At 35.0% G+C, this 22,186-nt stretch overlaps 1 protein-coding gene across 1 annotated transcript; it reads left to right on the top strand.

The window, feature by feature from the left end:
• The first annotated feature begins 17,629 nt into the window (after window positions 1-17,629).
• On the top strand, window positions 17,630-21,790 carry LOC131842377 (uncharacterized). Its single transcript, XM_059190917.1, has 2 exons — window positions 17,630-17,996; window positions 18,249-21,790. Exons 1-2 carry the CDS (start codon window positions 17,630-17,632, stop codon window positions 21,788-21,790), a joined length of 3,909 nt encoding a protein of 1,302 aa, XP_059046900.1.
• The last annotated feature ends 396 nt before the right edge of the window (window positions 21,791-22,186 follow it).

Below are 22,186 nucleotides of genomic sequence, written 5' to 3'. Positions count from 1 at the left end.
TCATTTATTCCTTTGTGCGTTTTAATAGAGAGTAAACTAGTAAAAATATCGTTTCACTGACAGTAAAAGTAATATGGTCGATGTTCACGATTCAAAAGATCCTAATTATAATTTGAATCGTTTAGGAGTTAAATATTTTCGGTGTCAAATAGATAAAAAAGTGTTTGAAGACATCGTCTCAAGTTTGGTCAACAGTGCGGAAGATTAAAAATACATAGAAACGACCTGCTGCTATGCGGTTTAAAAAATAATGTTATGATTTATAATTATTTTGGAATATTAACTATTATATAACATATGATAGTTTTAGTTCAAAGAACAGTAACGATAAAAGTTATCATATTTTAATCTAGTTAAAATATTATATTATATTATATTTTTTCATTATATTATTATATGATAGTGTTTTTAAAGTTTTAATTTTTCCTAATTGTATAAGATCTACATGATAGTAAGATCTATCAACTGTTTAAATAATTATCGAAACTATTTTAGATTTAGCTAATATATAGCTTACAAAATCAAAATTAAAAAAACCAATGAAAATATAAAAGCATATTTTATATTTATAAGTATTAGGTTGAACAATATAGAACGGTATAAGTTTACAAGAGGCAATTAAGGAAGAATGTACAGCTTTTAATTGAGAAAGACAATTAAAGCTTATGAAAATATTTTCAGTCATAATAAATGGAAATTAGATCGAAGACTAACAGGCTGTATCGATTTCGCTGACGTTAGACATTATGTATATATATTAAAAAGCATTGTACATACTTAATATTAAAACTTCACTAATATACCATAAGACGATGATTGAAAAACAGTATGCAGAAAAACAGACAGATTAAAATAACATTTTTGTTCTATTAAGCTTAAAATAAGTGTTGCCAGACCTATTTAGATTAAGTTTTTTGATATGACACTATATGTTTTATAATTTAAGAGTCAGTCATTGGTGTTTCATTAATACCAAAAATATACGATAAACCTGAAATAAGCTTATATATAATTCTCCTTCATATATATTATATATTAAACACTCAAAATTAAATTGTTTAATAATTTAGGACCTTACTGTCTTTTATACACGTCATATTTTTTATCAATATTCCTACCAACCAGTTTGGCTGCTCGGCAGATTGTACTAAGCGAATACAATCAATACTATATAAATGAGGCAATAAATTCTCAACAGACGGCGACTCCGATAGCCGTCGCAGTCCGGTGGTTCTGCGATGACTCACTGCAGAAGTAGAACAGTGGTACGGCGAGGCACCACTTTAAAAAAAAAACGCCTGTGTGTACGAACGTTATCTGTTGCATCAGATATTATACGGCGTGATAATTTTTTAATTTGTTATTTTAATAGGTTACAATTTTTGTAGAAGTTGCCTATGTTGAATCTTAATAATATTATATATGCGAAAGTTTGTAAGTATAGATGTTTGTTACTCTTACACGCAAAAAGTACTGAACGGATTTTGATGAAACTTTACAGTAATATAGATTATGTATCACATAGGCTATATTTTGTATTGAAATTTAATGCGGCTGAAACTGCGAGGCACAGTTAGTGTATAATATTTTGTTTAGTTAACTTAATCCAGCAATAATAATAATAATCCTGGACAATATACGCAACGTCATACAATCCCAAACTAAGCAGAGCTTGTGTTATGAGTACTTATAGAAATATTTAAATATATTTTTTTGTGAATATACATATAAATAAAATATAAATATAGACAACAGCTGGACCAATAAAAACAATCATACATAAAAATATTTGCATCGTGCGAGGAATAGAACCCGCGATCGTCGGAAGTTAGCGGAAGCGTAATCACCGAGAAAAGAAAGATTAACAATGAGATCTTGCCATTATGAATAATTATAAACTCTGAAATTTTTACAATTATTTGAAATTGTTTTTTAACTAATAAAAATCTTACTCATTTTTAGGTCAACATTGATATTACACTTTTTTTAATGTAACTAGTAATTATTACATTAATATTTTCTCTTACCTTTTTCCATTTTTACAATTGTAAATTGTAATAAACCTAAATTTGTAAATTAAAACAATTGTTACGAAGGACTAACATACAATAAGTGTATTAAGTTCCCCTAAATAGAAAAAGGACTATGAAATTTAAAAATAAGATGCATTAGTACAGGTAAGTTTTTATTGAAACTTATATATGGTTTAAACCTAACTTTCAGCTCAATATCAGCATGCTAACATTGTCTAGACGCGACTATAACTCTGTGTCGACCGACGGTATTGTTGTTTGGAGACACGTCGTAAAGACTCGACCAACGGCGACAGTAATGGTTAAATTGAAAAATAGAAACGTTCCTAATTGATTCTCAGTGGGAAACATTATGAAACTGTAAACTACGTAAGTAAATAGATTTGTTGTGACATATAGATGGCGCCAGAGTATAATATATAACACCTTATGGCTAATTATATGTACTAATATTATAAACGTTAAAGTTTGTGAAAATCAATATGAAGATGGATAGATGTTTGTTTCTTTCCCGCAAAACTACTGGACGGATTTTGATGAAACTTTACAGTAAGCTTATACATCAGAATAATAATTTGGCTATAAATTTCATATGGATGAAACCGAGGACATAGCTAGTTATTAATAAACTAATGTGTGTGAATAGAATACTATTAATTGTAATATTACATATATAGATACTGAGTATTTCGCGCGATTTCATCTGTTTCATTACAGACTAGCAGACCCGCGTAAATTTCGCCCAAATTACATATCTTTTTAAATTATAGTCTATGTGTTATTCTGAAGCTATAATACTGTAAAGTTTAATCAAATTGTGTTCAGTAGTTTTTGCGTAAAAGAGTAACGAACATCCATCCATTCATACTCACAAACTTTGGCATTTATAGTAATATTAAGATATTGATTATATTTGAAATTTTGATTTTTATATGTGTAATGATATTTAAAAATATATATATTAAATTATAAACGTATTTCTTACCTATAATAATATTAATATATTACGTTTTAACTTTATTTAAACATGCGTAGGAATTTTAAAAAAATCACCCTGTATCCAACCTGCGCCTGCGCAGATGACTCACCCCGATCGTCAAACACTCTCTCACGACAAAGGAATAGAATTAAAAAATAAACACAGTTTAGGTTTGACCGTCAATTTGTGTTTATACATTGTAATACAATTTTGTGGCAGGTAATGTTACATACTTTTAACAGTTTTGAGAAAAGGATTCCAATTTGAATAGTTTTTTTTATACTTTCACCGATTCAGCGCGATTTTTTGTCTCGTTTTGCAATCGATAGGATGTATTCCTATTTTTGACCATTTTGTGGTAGATAATGTTAATATACTTTAACAGTCTTGCGAAAAGGATACCAATTGCAATGTTTTTTTATACTTTCGCCGATTCCGTGCAATTTTTTGTCTCATTTTGTAATCGCTTTGTTTGTAGCCGACTCACTTTACTTAGTCTGCGACTCTGGACTATCTCACTCTGCTATAATGTTTAAATTATTTTGTTTTTATTTTTTTTATTTATTATTAAATATTTAAATTGTTTTAATTATTATCATTAATATTTTAAATAGTGCCCTCTCTCTCCCCCCCTTTTATATATATATATTTTTGGTGCCACTGAAAACCAGCTGTATGTTCACCTAGGACATACATTAAAGCTGAGTGGAGCCATTTCAGTGCATTATTGGATGTAAAAATGTTTATTTTATGTTTATTTTTTAATTATGGTAAATTAAGTTTAATTATACGTACATTTAATTTGCTCTTTTTTTTTCGTTTGTTGTTTATATTGTATTTTTACATTGCACTGAATAAAATATTTTTCTTTCTTTCTTCTAAATCCATTTCCCCAAAGTTGCCTTGAAAAGTTTGATTGATTGACTCATAATTTATTGCCAACATTAATTTCGTATTGTCGCATTATATGTCAAGTCTTTATTTAATAACGAATTCTTATTCTTTAGTCATACACTCTTAACAGAGAGGTCGTGGCTTTCATGATGGTATATCTACCTCTCCACGATTCCTTTAATATTCTCCTGTTGAGATATGTGGGTATCTCAAATGCTTGAATTTTCTTACACATAGATTCCGCAATAGTCCACGATTCGCCTCCGTATAAGAGAACAGAAAGCACATCAGCGTGCCAAGCGACCACGAGCTGATAACTTCAAGGAGCAATTGCAGAGTAAATTTTAATATCACTGCAATAACTCAACCCTTTTTTATTGAGGTTTAGGGCCTTTGTCAGGTGCTAACCTGATCTGTAGCAATGCGATCTAGATCTATCGTGCTCGCCCTTTTTCAGAGTTCGCTACCTATACCCATCAGGGACAAGAATTGAAGGATATTCTTAGGAGTGATGGTTTTTATCTTCTCAGGATAGAGTGTATACTTTCCAAAGGAGATATTTCGTTTCGTGCATGAGTGAGCTAACCACATAACATGTGTAGTGGCGTTTTGTTGTAGAAATGTGTAATTAAACCATTTATGACTGGAAAAATATTTTAATGGTAAGATGGTAGACAGTGAAGAATATAAGAAAACTTTAAATATAAGAGTTTCTCAACATAATAAAAACTTCACTGTCTACCATCTTACCATGCAAACATTTTTCCAGTTATACATAGTTTAATTACATATTTCTACAACACGTTTCCTCTTCAGCTTGGAAAAATTTGGTATTTGGTACCTTGTATCTGGTATTTATTATTATTTACTCTTGATTGTACCAGAAGTAAATTACAAAGAACATAAACAGATAGTAAGTTATAAAGCACAAAAGTCGGTCTTATCGCGTAAGCAATCTCTTCCAGACAACGTTTGGGTTGAGGAAAGAAGACAGAAAGTGGTATATGGCGCAAGAATGGACTAGAGAAATAAAAAAAATATCTGCAAATTAAAACTGAAACACATCTAACAAAACTGTTTGTCGGCTGAAATAAGTGAGACAAAGTTACTCAAGCACAACTTTGTAAAAAGACCTTTTTATAAACTAATAGTGATACCCCTATCGAAATAGCATATAAAAATAACTATAAAACGCATCGTAGAAGTTAAACGCAGATAACTATTTCAGAGAATAATTGAACAACTACTTTGTATTTTATTCACATAGTAAATGTGTCCGAAAAAATTATTACCTAATAGATCAATACAATGTTTCATTTCAAATAACCGTTAGCTAAACGTGACATTCAGATTATTGCCCTATTTAACGATTTAAAACGTCAACGCACAATAGTGTTGCCAGTTTATGGCAGTTACGTAAATCAAAACGCACATAAATAATTTTGGACTCATTGACGTTTTATGACGAGACAACGTATAGATGTTACGTTTTTTTTATTAAAAATAGTAATATAAAAAACTGCTTTTTTATTTTATTGTGGTTGCAAAAATAGGAATTTTAATTTTATAAAAAAAAACTACCCAAATATCAATTAATTAATCTAGACTAGGTTGCGGACAGTGATTACTTGCGGATTCAAAAAGTTTATTAAATTGTTTTAATTAATATCGAGAAAATTAGACAACCTCGGTGGTCTAGCACATCACTTTACTTCCGATGATCGCGGGTTCGAATCCTCGTAGGGTGTGATTGTTTGTATCGATCTGAGTGTTTACTATGTATTTACAAAAATAAATATCGAAGTAATTATATCAATTATCTAGTACACTTGAGTTCTGCTTAGCTTGGGAGTACATGGCGCTAGGTGTTCTGAGTACATTTTTTTTTGTAATTAGGTATCTGCTATCAGTACTGGTACTATAAGCAGGTGAGTTGTTGGTAGTAGGCGTGGTAGGATCTCTATCCTTTGACAAGGTCCCGATGTTTCAGCTAGCTAGAAATCATTCATCCAGCTCAAGGATATTTGATCTTTTTAATCTTTGTGCTGGGTTGTAAAGTGTATGAGTACATATTATAAAAAAAGATTTGGTACCAAAATCTCAGTACCAAAGAATAAAACTTCCTCATTTGTTTTTATCTAAACACCAAAGGTCAACGTAAGAAATTGAAACATTGTGTAATTTAAATAGCACATTATGAATAAAACAAAAGATCTGTATGTTATCATTAACGACTGACGAAACGCAGTCACAAATGTGCTGACATATACCTACTGTGTTCCTGATAAGAGAGCTTTAGTGACGTGTGGTGTGAGGCAGAAACTTCGAGCGTTTATAGAGACAGGGAGAAGACTTTGTTCAAAGTCTTTTGCGTGAGTACCTCTGTCACTATTCTAGCGCTTGGAAATTATTTGATAACCTCACCTTCTAGTGTTAGCCCGTTTTTTTATTTTTGATATGATTGGAATATATAGTTAGCCCACGTAACGGACAGTTAGTTGGTAAGTGGCAACTGTTGTCTGTATACATGAACAGAAAGGGTCGGTAATACGCACCTAACACCCTTGGTGTCTCAAACGTCTATAGGCTACGGTGTCCATTTCCCATCAGATGAGCCGTATGCTTGTTTGCCATCATATTAATACTACTATGGCGGTAAACAAGCAACAAAAAAATACGTTATCACGTCACACCCTTGATTTGACTAAGGGATCATGTATTCTGATCTGTACCTTGACATTTCCCTGTCGTTACTGGAAATTCTCATGGTTTTATCCTTTATGGCTACGATGGGCTAAGTGACCTCGTGTCTATACTATCCTTCATGGATGCACCGCGTTTTATTTCGATATAGGCGGTTTATCCGCGAATAAAAAAAATCTTCAACCTAAATACCACAAACAAAATCTGATTCGTAACTGATGTAGGGGCGACAGACATATGAATTTATATAAAGTCTATCTCGAAAATACTATAATATATTTAATATTCTTTAAAAACGCTATAAATTCACCAATTGTGTCATACACGCAATAGATAAAAAGTGTAACTCAACAAATTTTAATAAAAACCTCTTTGTGTACCCGTAGTAACATATTTATGGCGTCGAGCCATCGTGTTGTAAAATTATTTGATAACGTAGGTATCCCATAAATAGCTCTTTGTTTTATGGAGTTTATTGACATAGTAAGTAGGTGCTAAGTTGAATCATACTAGTTGTAATAATGGTATGTAATTAAACTATATACTGTTTTAAACTTGACGCGGTCATTATTTATACGTATAATTAGTAAAAATCACGGGGTCTTACCACGTTTTATATTTATTTGCATGATCGGGATCATGGTGGTTGAAACACTACCGAAATATCGGGAACTCAGCAAATAAATATAAAACGTGGTAAGATCCCGTGATTTTTACTAATTATAATTAAACTATGTTCTTAAACATATATTATATTACAGGAGCCAACTGATCTCTCTCCGATCGATCCTCAGTCCAATTCAAACGGGGATCAAAATTACGACGGCCTGAGCCGAGGTTCGAACCTCTAGCAGTGCCTTCAAACTATGTACAGTCGTATCCGTTAGGCGGGAGTTAACCTTCAGCAGCTGAATAAGTCCTTCCTTTAGTTTGGAGTGCCATCTGCACTCGCTCTCTATCATTCGGTGAAGCTATAAAGGCCAGCTGCCGCCATCAGCATTGGAGTAGTCCAAAAAAAGGAGTCAACAGAATATCAGCGCTGCAGATTTATCTGTAGCTTTATGCAGAGTTGGTTGCATATTTACTTTTGAGGCATAGGGTCACCTTCACCTCTTTTATTTTTCTGAACCTCATGTATACATATGGTACAGAAAAATACAGTGTCTGTAAAAGATGAATAAATTTATAATTTTTAAATAAATAAATTATTTATATATTTAAAAATCACCATAGACTACTAATTTCTCTGTTTTATCGTTGACTGGTAGAGAACGCCTTACTAGTATTCTGTTCCACATATATACATCGACTAGCTTTTGCCCGCGGCTTCGCTTGCGTTAATAAGTATTATTATTAGGTATAGTTTTTGCGGCTTTACAGTACTTTCATACAAACTTTCATCACCTATTTTATCCCCTTAGAGATGGAATTTATCAAAATCCTTTCTTAGGGGATGCCTACGTCATAATACCTGCATGCCAAATTGCAGCCCGATCTGTCCAGTGGTTTGGGCTGTGCGTTGATAGATCACTTAAGTCAGTCACCTTTGAATTATATATAGATATTTAGATATGGATAGATAGATAGAATAAAATTTTTATTTGCATTATAACAGTTCAAATTTACTTTGTTATTTGACAGTTTCTATTGACACAAAATCCTTAAATGTATAATGCTGAATGATATTTGTTTAAAAGAACAAAACCCAAGTTTCTTGCTCGTCCTAATTGGGATAAGTCTGCTTTCCAAATGCGGTCGAATAAAAAAAAATCCATGACTATTCAAAAGTACTATTAACCTAACTTAAGAAATACTTGGGAACAATTTTTTATTTATGTAATTTTGTTTTTTAACTATCATTTACTTAACACAATAATTGTTTGACACGTGTTACAACATGGCTTCCAGAAAAGACGTTAAGTTAATTATCCATTAACATTGACTTATGAATCATAACACCATGCTATCTATTTCCCGGTAATCAACATACAATTAGCATATATTATAGAGGCAATTAGTGGAATAGTTAAACAATACATAAAGGTGTGTCCAGTCATTATTTGGAGTCGTAAATTATGTAAGAATTTAAGATGAATACAAATATTTTATACTTTTTTGCGGTTGATTATAATTGTACATATTATATAACATAACTTAATAATTTATTATTGTTATTAGGCATATTGATTGAAATGACGAAGTTAATTAGTTAATCCATCATATTAAAAATTACTACTCTTCTACAGTTCTGTAATCCCAATAATTTTTTTTTATACCACGTAGGTAGCAAACCAGCATATGGCCCATCTGATAGTAAACGGTTACCGTAGACTATGGACGCCTGAAACACCAGGGGTGTCACATGCGCGTTGCCGACACTTAAGAATCCTTAATATACCCTTCTTGAAAAACCCCATGCTGTAGTCTCTCGAGAAAACCTCAGCAGGTAGTCCATTCCACAATCTAAGTGTACTCGGGAGGAAGCTACTCCGAGACCACTTAGGTTCCAGCGTGTGGGTATGAATTCCCTGTCGATGGCGAGCGGTACGATGGTAAAAGGTAGCCGTAGGCATCATGTCAATTATTGATTAATTAGAATGACGTAAACATAATAATATATAAAAATTTGCTCGCCTGTATATAGGCTGATTACACTGCATATTACGTTTAGTATTATATAAACCTATAAGGACTGTATTCTGCAAATAAATGATTTGATTTGTTGCGTAGCAAAAATATTATTACGTGTCTAACTCTAACATATAGAAATTACATTGAATATTTTCAACACTTTACCATATAACACCCAGAGCGTACTAATTCATGAAAATGCTGTAAATTTCATAGACTACTTTCTACACCATTCATTTGTAGACGGCGTAATATGTTTCTTTCTTCCATTCATCCCTGTTTGCTGTCATCTCGTTATTAACTCTCTTTCTTGCCATTTCATCTTTCACGCAGTCCAACTCTTTTTCGGCTTCCTCTGCTCTTATAACCATCCAAATTTATATATATTGTGGCTCCGTTTTTGTTTCGAAACATACTGTTAAAAATCATGATGACCTTCCCAAACTTTTAAAGTTTGGAAACCCCTGCTCTAAGATCATCATCTGCTTCTTCCTTATCCCATTTATTTGGGGTCGGCGTAATATGTTTTTCGCTTCCATTCACCCCTGTTCGCAGTCATTGCGTTATTTACTTCTTTTCTTACTATATCATCTTTCACACAGTCCATCCATCTCTTTTTCGGCCTTCCTCTGCCCTTATAACCATCCACATTCATATGTAACACCTTTCTTAAAATATTATCCCCATTCCTATGCATTACATGTCCATACCATGATAGACGATTACTCTTCAACCTCTCTGACACCGGTGCCACTTTCATACTTTCTCTATTCTTTATCTTATCCATTCTTGTCACACCACACCACCCCTGCTCTAAGATGTTATCAAATATTAAAAAAAAACTAAATATACAGGTTACGAGACCTGTAAATGCAGCTACTGACCATCCACATTCGTATGTATTTTGATCCGTGGGACATATTGGAAAAATAATTATGACTGTAAACCTTCAAAGTTTGGAAATCCTTGCTCTAAGGTGTTATCATAATTAAAAAGAAACGAAATATTCATATCCTGTAAATGCAACTACCCACAAAGCCATTATAATTAAATATGGAGGTGAAAAGTCCAGGCATGCAGGTCGTAAAATATTAATCACTATTTCTTTGAAGGTCTGCTTTGTTACAAATGAATCATTATACGGGCTTTTGCGAAACGGAAAATGAAATTGTAACTATGATAATGTCATAAAGTCTCCATTAGAGGTAGCAATATGTATTTTATTTACAACTAGTAATGACCTCGGTTTTATCTGTCTGTGCATTTTTTTATGGATGAGAACGGAATGGCAAAAATGGTTATAAGCGCAAAGGAAGACAGAAAAAGAGATGGATGGACTGTGTGGAAGATGATATTGTAAGAATGGGAGTAAATAATGAGAGGACTGTGAATAGTGATGAATGGAAGAGAAAAACATAAACAAATAAATGGGATAAGAAAGAAACAGATGATGATTATGAATGGAATGCTACACCCGCCTGCACTAACGGTTTATACTAGCGGTGGACCAGTGTAGGATGATAAGATGAGGTCAGGTCAGTTAGCCCATCGGAAGAAATTCGCCAGGAATTTATCATGATGGTTTCCAGAGGGAACCGCATAGAGGAAAGATTAAAACACAAAGAATCATCAGTTTACATTACAAATAATCTCCTTTCCCCCCTGTCTGTACATTTGTAGATAATAACTATCGTAGATGGTCAAACGACATAAACAAATGAAGCAATTATAAATCTAATGGTAGCGTATTCCATTCACAGCACATTTGTATTCATGATAATTGATTTTATCGATCTGGGAGTTACTATGTATATTATTATGTATTCTATGTATTTATATCAGTGATATAATATCCAACATACCAGCTTTACTCATACAGGAGGAGATGATACTGTCTAAGATGTTCTGAGATATTATTTCATTAATGAATGAATTAACATTAATTAATATAAACCAAACATACACAAACTATGAACATAAATAAACAAAACAGAAATAAAAAACTAAATGAAGAAAAATAACAAACTTTATAATATAATTTAAAATATGCACAATTAAAATACAATATGTATCTCTTTTGGAGATTTTTTTCTAAAATTTCTTTAGTCTATGTATATATTGACAGACATTCAACAATATATTCTCTGAAAATGTCTAAGAATATATATAGAATACCGCTTACAATCCATGTCGTTAGATATTATTCCATTTATTTATTTGTTTAATATATCGGTTCATATATTAAAAAAACAACTACAATAAATTATGCTAAAAGTATTGCATGTATACATACCTTTATAAATATTGCACTGTCATCTTCGAAATTGAAAGCTAAACAGACTTAATTCGCTCTTTACAAATTTATGCAACCCTTTTTTAACTTAGTGCAGATCTGTGCTAATATTTAACATACAATTCTCAATCTTCTGCTCAGGGGTGTAAGATTCAAAAAGGGTATATTTAAATGGAATGGATATATCGAAACTAATCGATTGATGGATATATTGAAAATCGCAGGTGTTCCAGTGAATTTGCGTTTTTTCATCCAATGTGTACCGGGTCCATTGTGTATAGATACTATTGTCATCTCGTAATATAATAACACTCGATTATAATCCTTCTGCCGATCATCTGTGAGTTCATTTTACAATGTACTATACGTTAATTTGTATGACGGTTTGTAGGTAAATTTACTTGTGTTTGCATATTGAGTATGTTGACTTAATATGTTATATATATATTTGTATAGTAGTGGTCATTATCGAATATTGAACAAAAAAATTGGAAACGGGTAATTTTCCATGTGGTGTTGGAATATGGTGAAGAATACAATGTATCTCTGTACCAGATCTCATCATGGTGATGAAATTTCATCAAGAAGACATCATGAGAACTGTTGACGAATCAGTGGTTCCTTGTGTGTTCATGACACCCAAGGTACATGATGTCTGCAGTGCTGTTTTTGTATATAGGCTACACTCGCCACTTACCATCAGGTGGGGTATACGGTTACCATTCATTAGTATAAAAAAATAATTCTATACAACCTTGGTCAAGTTGTATTCACCAGTATGATTGTTTGTATTGGTCTGCGAGTTTTCTATGTATATTATATACATATACTAGCTACTCGCCCCGGCTTCATACGGGTGTACATGTATTACATATATGAACTTTCCTCTTGAATCACTCTATCTATTAAAAAAACCGCTTCAAAATCCTTTTCGTAGTTTTAAAGATTTAAGCATACATAGGGACAAACAGCGACAGCGACTTTGTTTTATACTATGTAATGATGATAGTTATGTTAAAAAATGTATCTAAGTGTATATATCAGCTATCTAGTACTCATAACACAAGCTCTGTTGAACTAAGGACTAGATGGCGCTTATCTGATAATTTTCCATTGTTTTTATTAGTAATATTTGAACTTTATGACTTTACATTACATTAAATAAAAGGATAGAAAACAATAATTCAGTACCAATGTTCTATATATATATATATTATTATTATATTTATTACCTTAAATGGATGAAAGAAAAGATGAATAAAGTCGTACCACAAGGGATTACTTCTATCATTTCAGTTGAAAACCCTAAGAACTAAAATAATGGCGTCACCTCACTAGCAGATTAAACAGGCTCCTCTTACTACAAAAGCATAAGACATACAAGATAGAACTAACACATATTATCATATAAATATCATTAGTTACCTCCATTCCGTCGTTTCGTCTCCAAATCTTCATGAATACAGCGAGCGGGAGCTTCCTAAGTGGTTCATAAGTGAGAATCATATTTCTGCCGGCTGCGTCGCTGATGCAAATTGAACTATAGCAGGCACACCAAAACTATGCTCCTACTATGTACTATCCCGAAGAAAAGTTACTCTATACACTGAATATATGATACTGACAGTCTCGGTGGTCTAGCGATTAAGCACACCACTTTACTTCCAATGATCACAGGTTCGATTCCTCGCACGGTGCAAACATTTGTATTTATGAGTTGTTTGTATCGGTCTGGGTTGTTATCTATGTATACTATGTATGTATTTACAAAAAAATATCTATGTATTTATATCAGTTGTCTAGTACCAATAATTCAAGCTCTGCTTACCGTGGGACTACATGGTGTTGCGTTAATTGTCCAGGTTTATTTATTAATTTATTAATATATATAGGACCATTATTTTAATTAAAATAACATAGTATAGTATAGTATAGGGGACAAATGAAATTGTTGTACTTGTGTTGGTAATCCTTAAAAATAAATAAATAAATGAATTTACCTGTTGGTAAGTGATTACGCCACCCATGAGCACCCGCAACACCAGGGGAATTGTAAGTGTGTTGCCGACTTCTTAAAAAGGAATAAGTTCATTTCTTGAAGGTTTCAATATCGTATCGGTTCGGAAATACCATTGCTGTAAGGTGATTCCACAATGTGGCTGTGCGATGCAAAAAGTTTCTAGATAAACGCACTGTGGAGCATCGCCATTCATCCAGATGGTCAGGATGGTAATAAATAAGATGTTATTTTGCGAAAGTCAGTGTGCGACATATATATCGTAACATACATGTAATACAGTCTTAGTGGATGGATGAATCCATTCATTCATCCATTATTAAAAAAAATACAGTGTTTTTGACTGAATTCCAATTTTATAATAATATTTATATCTTATTAATATTATAAACGAAAGTTTGTGATTCTGGATGAATATTTGTTACTTTTCACGCAAAAACTACTGAACGGATTTAGATGAAACTTTATGATAATATAGCTTATGAATCAGAATAACACGTAGGCTATATTTTTTATTAAAATTTAATGCGAATGATATCACTGGCACATCTAGTACGTTATAAATTTCGCGCTGGTGAAACGGCATTGCAAGCTGTATCAAATTAGAAAAATTACAAGCAAAATATACAATGCACCTTAATGTACGTTTCAGATGCAACTATTGTGTAGAAATAACATTATTCCACCAGCCACCTCCCGGTACGCTGACAGTCGATATAATTGCAACAACAAAGGCGTCACTGCATCACTCACATAGTGTTGCAATATTCATTAAATGAGGCTTACAGCGAGCTATTAATTCGCGCCAACACTGATGCACGCCATTGTACTAAGGTTTCGTAGCTTATATTACGTTGCGGTTTCCTACAGGGTTGCTAGATTCAGTTCTAAATATTACTACCGTAGGTTTTTGTTAAATTACTCGATTTTTGAAAAAGGAACTACTCGTTATTTTTGAGTTTTTGTATACAGTACAATGTTTTCTGAGACGCAGACATGAGAGTTAAGAGAAAAAGATATGGTACAGACTCCCACTAGAGACACTTACACATAGAGTAGTCTTCCATTTATTTAAAAGAGCAACACACAATTTTTTTTGCTCATTGAATATTTCATAAAATAAAAAATTGTTATTATTTAATAGTGTTTATATTAAGTTTGTTTGATCAAAGATTATTTTTATTTCTTCCCGCGACTATGATTATTTATTTTTATCTAGATTTTAGATAGATAAAGGAAGTGTATTAAGGTTGACCTGCACGCGGTTCTCCCTGGAAACATTCGGGATAAATTCCTGATGAAGTTTTCAAGATGAGCTAATTGATCTGATGCTCATCTCATCATCCTCCAATGTTGCCCTCCCAGCGTAAAGCGCAGGTGGGAGCACCATACTATAATCATCCATTATTAAAAAAAATACAGTGTTTTTGACTGAATTCCAATTTTATAATAATATTTATATCTTATTAATATTATAAACGAAAGTTTGTTGGTTGCGCCATATAACATTATATTTTTGTTTATCATTGTATAATTATTATTAGTAATAGTTTGTTCAAATATATAATTTAGCGTGGTACGAAACGTTAATTTTCTAAGGATTGGCACTACACTAATTCCTTTATCCTCTCCTATTCCCGCACATATCTTTGTTTTAAGTGCGAGCGAGAAGATTTGCTTGTATCGAAAGTGACATATCGCGCTCGCGCGTCACTGTTAAATTGAACGCTGAAGTTGACATTGAATTCCCGCCTTGATCGCGCTTAAGATCAAGTTTTTTTGTAATTCGTGATAATTACTAAACATTTTAATCCACCGCATCGCTCTAGTGTGTTTAAGACCATTGTGTTTGTGCCATTGTTGTGAAGCAAGTAGCTGGGACCTGGAGACACCGATAGCCGCCGCACTGCAACCTACAATTCAAAGGTACTGTGCCTCCTTCCTTACCAGAACTGTCTTTCTTTGTGTTCCATCCTCACAAGCAGTTCTCAATCACCAACCTAACAGTGTATCGTGTCAATCCACGTACCCGTCAGATTATTTAGATACAGTCCACTTAAATCAAAATCAAACAATATTTATTTCACCCGCGCCGCCATTATTTTAGTGGTCCATTTCGAGCCGAATATTGTATTTATTTGGTTAAACCACACTAGATATTTTATTTCTATGTATATTTCGTACAAACGCATACAATTAATTTGTATTTTACTACATCATTTTCTTTATTTCGTTATATCGATGTTTCTAGAATCTCGTAGGTACATGTAGGTACAACTACCTGATAGATTCATATCAAATTCCGTGTCAACTCAATTTCGCATCGTAAGTAATAGTAGGTATTTACGATTTGTTGTAATACTCCCGCATTGTTTTAACCTAACTATAGGTAAAACAACTTTATTTTTGTAGTCACCGCATTCGTAGTTATCAATTACTTTCGCGCCATTGTAGGTAGTCTATCTACCTACATATTGATATCCTCAGGCCCCCTTAGGGTAGGCTGAGACGCATACGATATTATAGCTTAATATTATCGCTATCTACCGGTCTACTCTTGAATAGGTTAGCGGCATAGACTTTGAATTTAGTTCGCTGTAATAAACAAGACATTGCTTACGCTGTAATAAACAGACATCGCTTTGTTTAATATAAATATTTGACAGATTCCTATCACGAGTACGTTGTGGTTTATTATTTCGTATTTTAATTGTAAGTACATTGTGTACTGCCGGCTCTCGTTGCCCGCATCGCACCGCATTGCACCGCACCGCACCGCACCGCACCGCACCGCACCGCACCGCACGTAACTTGTGTAGGTATTTATCTGTTCTCCACCGCACCGCTTTCTTATATATTTATTAGTACAAACAAGTTTTTGTATTTATAGGTTGTTCATCATGTCGGATGTCAATCAGTTACCCCTGTTACTCGCTAAAAAGGATTTAATGTTTTCTCGCATACAAAGTATTACAGATAGGACTCATAATCTTTCTAGTGAATATGAAAGAGAAACATTCTTGTGTGAGATCGAAACAGTTGACAAATTACGCTCGGATTTCGAAACTATGTTAGATAAAATAAATACTTTAGAATCTAAATTGAATCCTAAATATGTTATTAATTATCAACCGCTCATGGCATTTGATGATTTGTATTGCCGTATAAAACGAGCCGCAAGATCGCTAGAGGTACCGCCTGATGTCAAACATCATCAGCATAATAGGGATGAGGACAGGCCTCGTCTGCCCCCCCTACCAATTCCGGAATACTCAGGAGATCTGAGATCCTGGTCTTTATTCTATACAGCTTACAAAAGCATAGTTCATGACAATCCTAAATTGTCAAATTCGGAAAAATTACATTATTTGATGGGTAAACTGACAGGTAAAGCTCGTTCTGTATTTGCCGGTATAAACCCTTGTTCTGAAAATTATAAGGTCATTTTAGATGCTTTAATTAGTAAGTATGAAGATAAGAGACTGCTCGCATCATCATACCTAGATCAAATATTCGAAATGAAGCCCTTTCATTCATCAAATATAAATAATTTAGAACAATTTCTCGATAAATTCGCAACTTCAGTATCCGCGTTAAATAACTTAAAAATTAATAATCTTTCGGATTTTATATTTTTGTATACCGCGTTAAAGAAATTAGATTCCGAAACCGCCCGCGCTTTCGAACTAGATAAACGGGGATCCGACATCCCATCTTTCGATACATTAGTGTCATTTGTGCGCGATCACATTAAAATATTGCAACGCACTTCTTCAAGCAACCAAGAAGTTACTAAGAAAGTTGTCGATCGTCGTATGGATGCGGCATCGAAAGTTATGCAACATAAATCTACATACTCTTATACTACAACCGCTAATCCGCAGCCTAAGTGCTCATTGTGTAACATAAAACATGAACATTTATATAAATGTCCAGGTTTTCGAAATTTAACGCCTAATGATCGTTTCCGATTTGTTAAATCTAATTCTTACTGTATTAATTGTCTAAGTAAAAATCACCGTGTATTTAATTGTAACTCAAATAGTCGATGTCACAAATGTGACTCAAAACATCATACTATGCTCCACTTTGAGCATAGTAATGCCACCTCCACCGCGAACATACTCAGTGGTAGTTTGGTCGCAGCGACTACGTCACGCGCAGTGGATCTATCGTCGCACTCGTCGCACACGCAGCCCGCTGTTGGTGGCGGCGGCGGCGGCCGACCGGCTCCTTGCACGGACCGCGCCCCGCACTCACCCCCGCCGACACCCGTCGTATCCCGCGCATCGGAAGACGTAGCATTATGCACGTTATCAGACAATGTTAATAAAAATATGCCTCGCGTACCTACTACCGTATTGTTAGCCACCGCTCGTGTTTTAATGATCGATAGAGACGGTAACGAACATTATATTAGAGCATTATTGGACAGTGCTTCTCAAAGTAATTTTGTAACTAGGGATTGTTGTAATCGCTTGGGATTGCAATGTATACAGAATACAACCTTTTCGATTAAAGGTATAGGAGGGACAACAAAGGCCACACAGGGTTCTGTACATATAAAATTCTTTTCACGGTTTAATCGTAATATTAAATTTGATATGGAATCCTTAGTTGTAGATAAAATAACCGAACGTTTACCGACTGTTAGTGTCGATATTTCATTATTTTCAAATTTTAAAAATTTGCCTTTAGCCGATGATAGTTACGCTACTCCTGGGAACATTGACATGTTAATCGGTGCCTCAATTTTCCCGCATTTAATATTGTCCCGTAAGGTTAAAGGTCAACCCGCATACGTCTCGCCGTATGCTATTGAGACCGTATTAGGCTTTGTTATTGTAGGTTCAGCTCCCGCTAGATCAAATACCGATACTTCCGTGTCTAATATGTTAGATAATTGTAATTACACTACCACCGCGCATTGTTGTGTTACCGAACCCACGATGGAATCCGTTCTATGTAGATTCTGGGAAATGGAAGAGGTGAATGTTACACCGATTCTCAGCCCGGACGACAAGGAGTGTGAAGCTATTTATGCTGGCACTACCACTCGCGAGGACGACGGTCGTTATACCGTCGCGCTTCCCTTCAAGGGTAATGCACATTCTCTTGGCGACTCGCGTCGATTAGCCGAGAAATGTTTCTTTTGTCTCGAACGCAAAATGCAGGCTTCGCCTGAACTCAAGCAAGCCTATGATGACGTCATTACGGAGTATTTAGATAAGAGTTATATTTCACCCGCACCCGTTAATGATGATAGTAATGCTCCTTCGTATATAATACCGCACCATGGAGTTATTCGAAAAGATAAACTCACGTCTAAATTGCGCGTCGTACTCAATGCTAGCGCTAAAACTAGCACGTCCGTATCTCTCAACGATCTTCTTTATAATGGACAGAATTTACAACGCAATTTATTTGATATTATAGTTAACTTCAGATTATTTTCAGTAGCTCTCTCTGCCGATATTAGGCAAATGTTTCTTTGCATTCGTATTCGAGAGAGTGACCGCAGATTTCAACGCATATTGTATAGATTTTCGCCTGACGAGCCTCTCCAGGTTTATCAGTTTAATCGCGTTTGTTTTGGACTCAAATCGAGTCCGTTTCTGGCACTGCGTACTATTAAGCAGTTAGCCACCGACGAAGGCGAATCGTTCCCAAAAGCTAAGGAAGCGGTTCACACCGGTCTGTACATGGATGATTTAGTATATTGTCTAGATAGTGAAGATGAGGCTATCGTCACAGCTGCTGAGATCATCTCACTCATGAAGGCCGGACAATTTGATCTTGTCAAATGGACGAGCAATTCGGAAGTAGTTTTAAATTCCATTCCGTCAACACATCGACTTTCGTCGGTCGTAGAATTCGATGTGTCTGATACGCATAAAATTCTGGGTCTGTGCTGGTCTCCTAGCTCTGATTTATTTAGTTTAAAAATTTGCACGCCCGCTGAAAAGTGTACAAAACGCACCATTTTATCTTGTGTCGCAAGATTGTGGGATGTAATGGGTTTCGTAGCACCCGTTATATTATTTGCCAAACTTCTTGTCAAAGAGTTATGGTTATGCAACTGCGATTGGGACGACGCCCCCCCTGAAGTTATCGTCAGACAATGGTCACGTTTCAGGGATGAGCTCCCCAGTCTAGATCAAATTAAATTACCGCGCCATGTTGACATCACAAAACGCAGTGTGGTGGACATCATTGGCTTCGCAGACGCTAGTGAAAAGGCTTATGGTGCTGTTGTGTACTTCCACGTCGAGAATGATGGTGTGAGTACTGTGCATCTTATAAGTGCAAAATCTAAGGTTGCACCCCGCAAGGTCGTGTCGTTGCCCCGACTCGAACTTTGCGCAGCGCTTTTGCTCGCTAATTTAATTAATAATATTGTTACCGCTGTTAACAACCGCTATCCAATTAAGGCAATACACGCATTTTCTGATTCAACAGTTGCTTTATGTTGGATCCACGCATCGCCCCACAGGTGGGATACTTTTGTCGCGAATAGAGTTTCTAAAATTCAATCTCTGCTTTCACCGCACAATTTTTATCACGTGTCTGGTTCGGACAATCCAGCCGACTGTCTATCGCGAGGGCTTACTCCTGCCCAAATAATTCACCACCCCCTATGGTTCAACGGCCCGCAGTGGGCTAAATCCACCTTTTCGGAATGGCCAGTCACCACTTTCAATCCTTCTGCTGTTATGGACCCGCCTGAGGAGAAGAAACTCTCCTTTGTTACTCGTACACCGCCAGAAGAATCGGTTTTCATCGCTCTGGCAAATCGCTTTTCTTCTTGGTCCAAGCTTCTTCGCTGCGTAGTTTATGTCTGTCGTTTCGCAAAATTATTAACCCCGCTAAAATTCATAACCGCAGCAGATTTAGATTACGCAGAACTTGTAATCCTTCGAGAATTACAGGCTTTGTATTTTCATGGGGAAATTAACAATTTACAAAATGGAAAATTTTGTTCCCGATCACTTCAGCGACTCAAACCCTTCATTCTAGAAGGTATAATTAGAGTCGGTGGTCGTTTGAGAAATTCGAACTTGAATTTTGATCAGAAACACCCTATTGTTCTTCCCCGGAAACATCATATATTGGATTTATTAGTAGACTATCACCATAAAGTTAATTGTCATGCTGGTCCTGATTTACTGATGTCTATTTTAAGGCAGAAATATTGGATTTTATCTGCCCGCAACTTGATTCGCCACAGAGTGCACAAATGTGTACCTTGTTTTAAACTTCGTCCGAAATCGACATTTCCAGAAATGTCAGATCACAAACCCTGTCGTGTTCTTGAAACATTAAAACCATTCATGCACACAGGTACCGATTATGCTGGTCCTTTCAAAATAACTATAACACGTGGTCGTGGCATACGGTCTACTAAAGCTTATATTTGTTTATTCGTTTGTTTAACAACCCGCGCCGTCCATATAGAATTGGCAGGAGATTTAAGTACAGCAAGTTTCATGTCAGCTCTTAAACGGTTTTTATCTCGTCGTGGTCCTGTAGCTCATATCTACTCCGATAATGGCACTAATTATATTGGAGCAAAACGCACGCTTTCGGAACTTCACGCATTTTTGAGCTCTAAACATTTTAACACCGAATTTGCGCACGTCTTGTCAGAAAACCGCCTGACTTGGTTTCTCAACACTCCCGCTGCTAGTCACTTCGGAGGTAACTGGGAGACTAATATAAAAAGTTTGAAAACGCATTTGTTCAGGGTCGTTGGGGTTCAAGTTTTATCATTTGAGGAAATGATTACGGTACTCACGCAAGTAGAGGCAATCATGAATACTCGACCATTATGTCGGACTTTATCTAATGATCCGTCAGAGCCGCTTGCACTAACACCCGCACATTTTTTAAATTTTACTCCGTTGAAATATTTGCCCGCCGCAGAAATAGCTGACAGTTCTTTGATTTCACGCCACGCATTATTAGACAGATTAGTGCAAATGTTCTGGAAGCGATGGAGAGCGGAGTACCTGCACACATTACAATCTCGCGAAAAATGGAATACACCCGTCAATCAGATTACTGTCGGAACTGTTGTAATTGTACGTACTGAAAACGCGCCACCACTTCATTGGCCTTTAGGGGTTATTGAAGAGGTCTTTCCGGCTTCTGACGGCGTAATTCGAGTTGTTCGTGTAAAAACTGCAACCGGCTCTTATTTGCGCCCGGTTGTACGTCTGTGCCCCTTACCTAGACATTAGTTTTAGTTAATACGAGTTCTAGGTTAAGGTTTAGTTTATTTTAAGTTTCTATTTTTACTTTGAAGGCGTCCCTTCAAGGCGGGGGGGAATGGTTGCGCCATATAACATTATATTTTTGTTTATCATTGTATAATTATTATTAGTAATAGTTTGTTCAAATATATAATTTAGCGTGGTACGAAACGTTAATTTTCTAAGGATTGGCACTACACTAATTCCTTTATCCTCTCCTATTCCCGCACATATCTTTGTTTTAAGTGCGAGCGAGAAGATTTGCTTGTATCGAAAGTGACATATCGCGCTCGCGCGTCACTGTTAAATTGAACGCTGAAGTTGACATTGAATTCCCGCCTTGATCGCGCTTAAGATCAAGTTTTTTTGTAATTCGTGATAATT

Source organism: Achroia grisella, unplaced genomic scaffold (genome assembly GCF_030625045.1).
Source record: "Achroia grisella isolate CSIRO2021 unplaced genomic scaffold, CSIRO_AGI_Agris_v1 utg2167, whole genome shotgun sequence".
NCBI classification, from domain to species: Eukaryota; Metazoa; Arthropoda; class Insecta; order Lepidoptera; family Pyralidae; genus Achroia; species Achroia grisella.
Note: the sequence above shows the minus strand (reverse complement) of the source record. Positions and strands in the feature narration are given on the sequence as shown.

What these genes read in the sequence shown, in the direction of transcription:
- LOC131842377 (XM_059190917.1), top strand. Translation starts at nt 17,630, where the DNA reads ATGCTCCACTTTGAGCATAGTAATGCCACCTCCACCGCGAACATACTC. An exon ending in ATTGGACAGTGCTTCTCAAA is followed by an intron (nt 17,997 to 18,248) that starts GTAATTTTGTAA and finishes ATTTGCCTTTAG; the next exon opens with CCGATGATAGTTACGCTACT.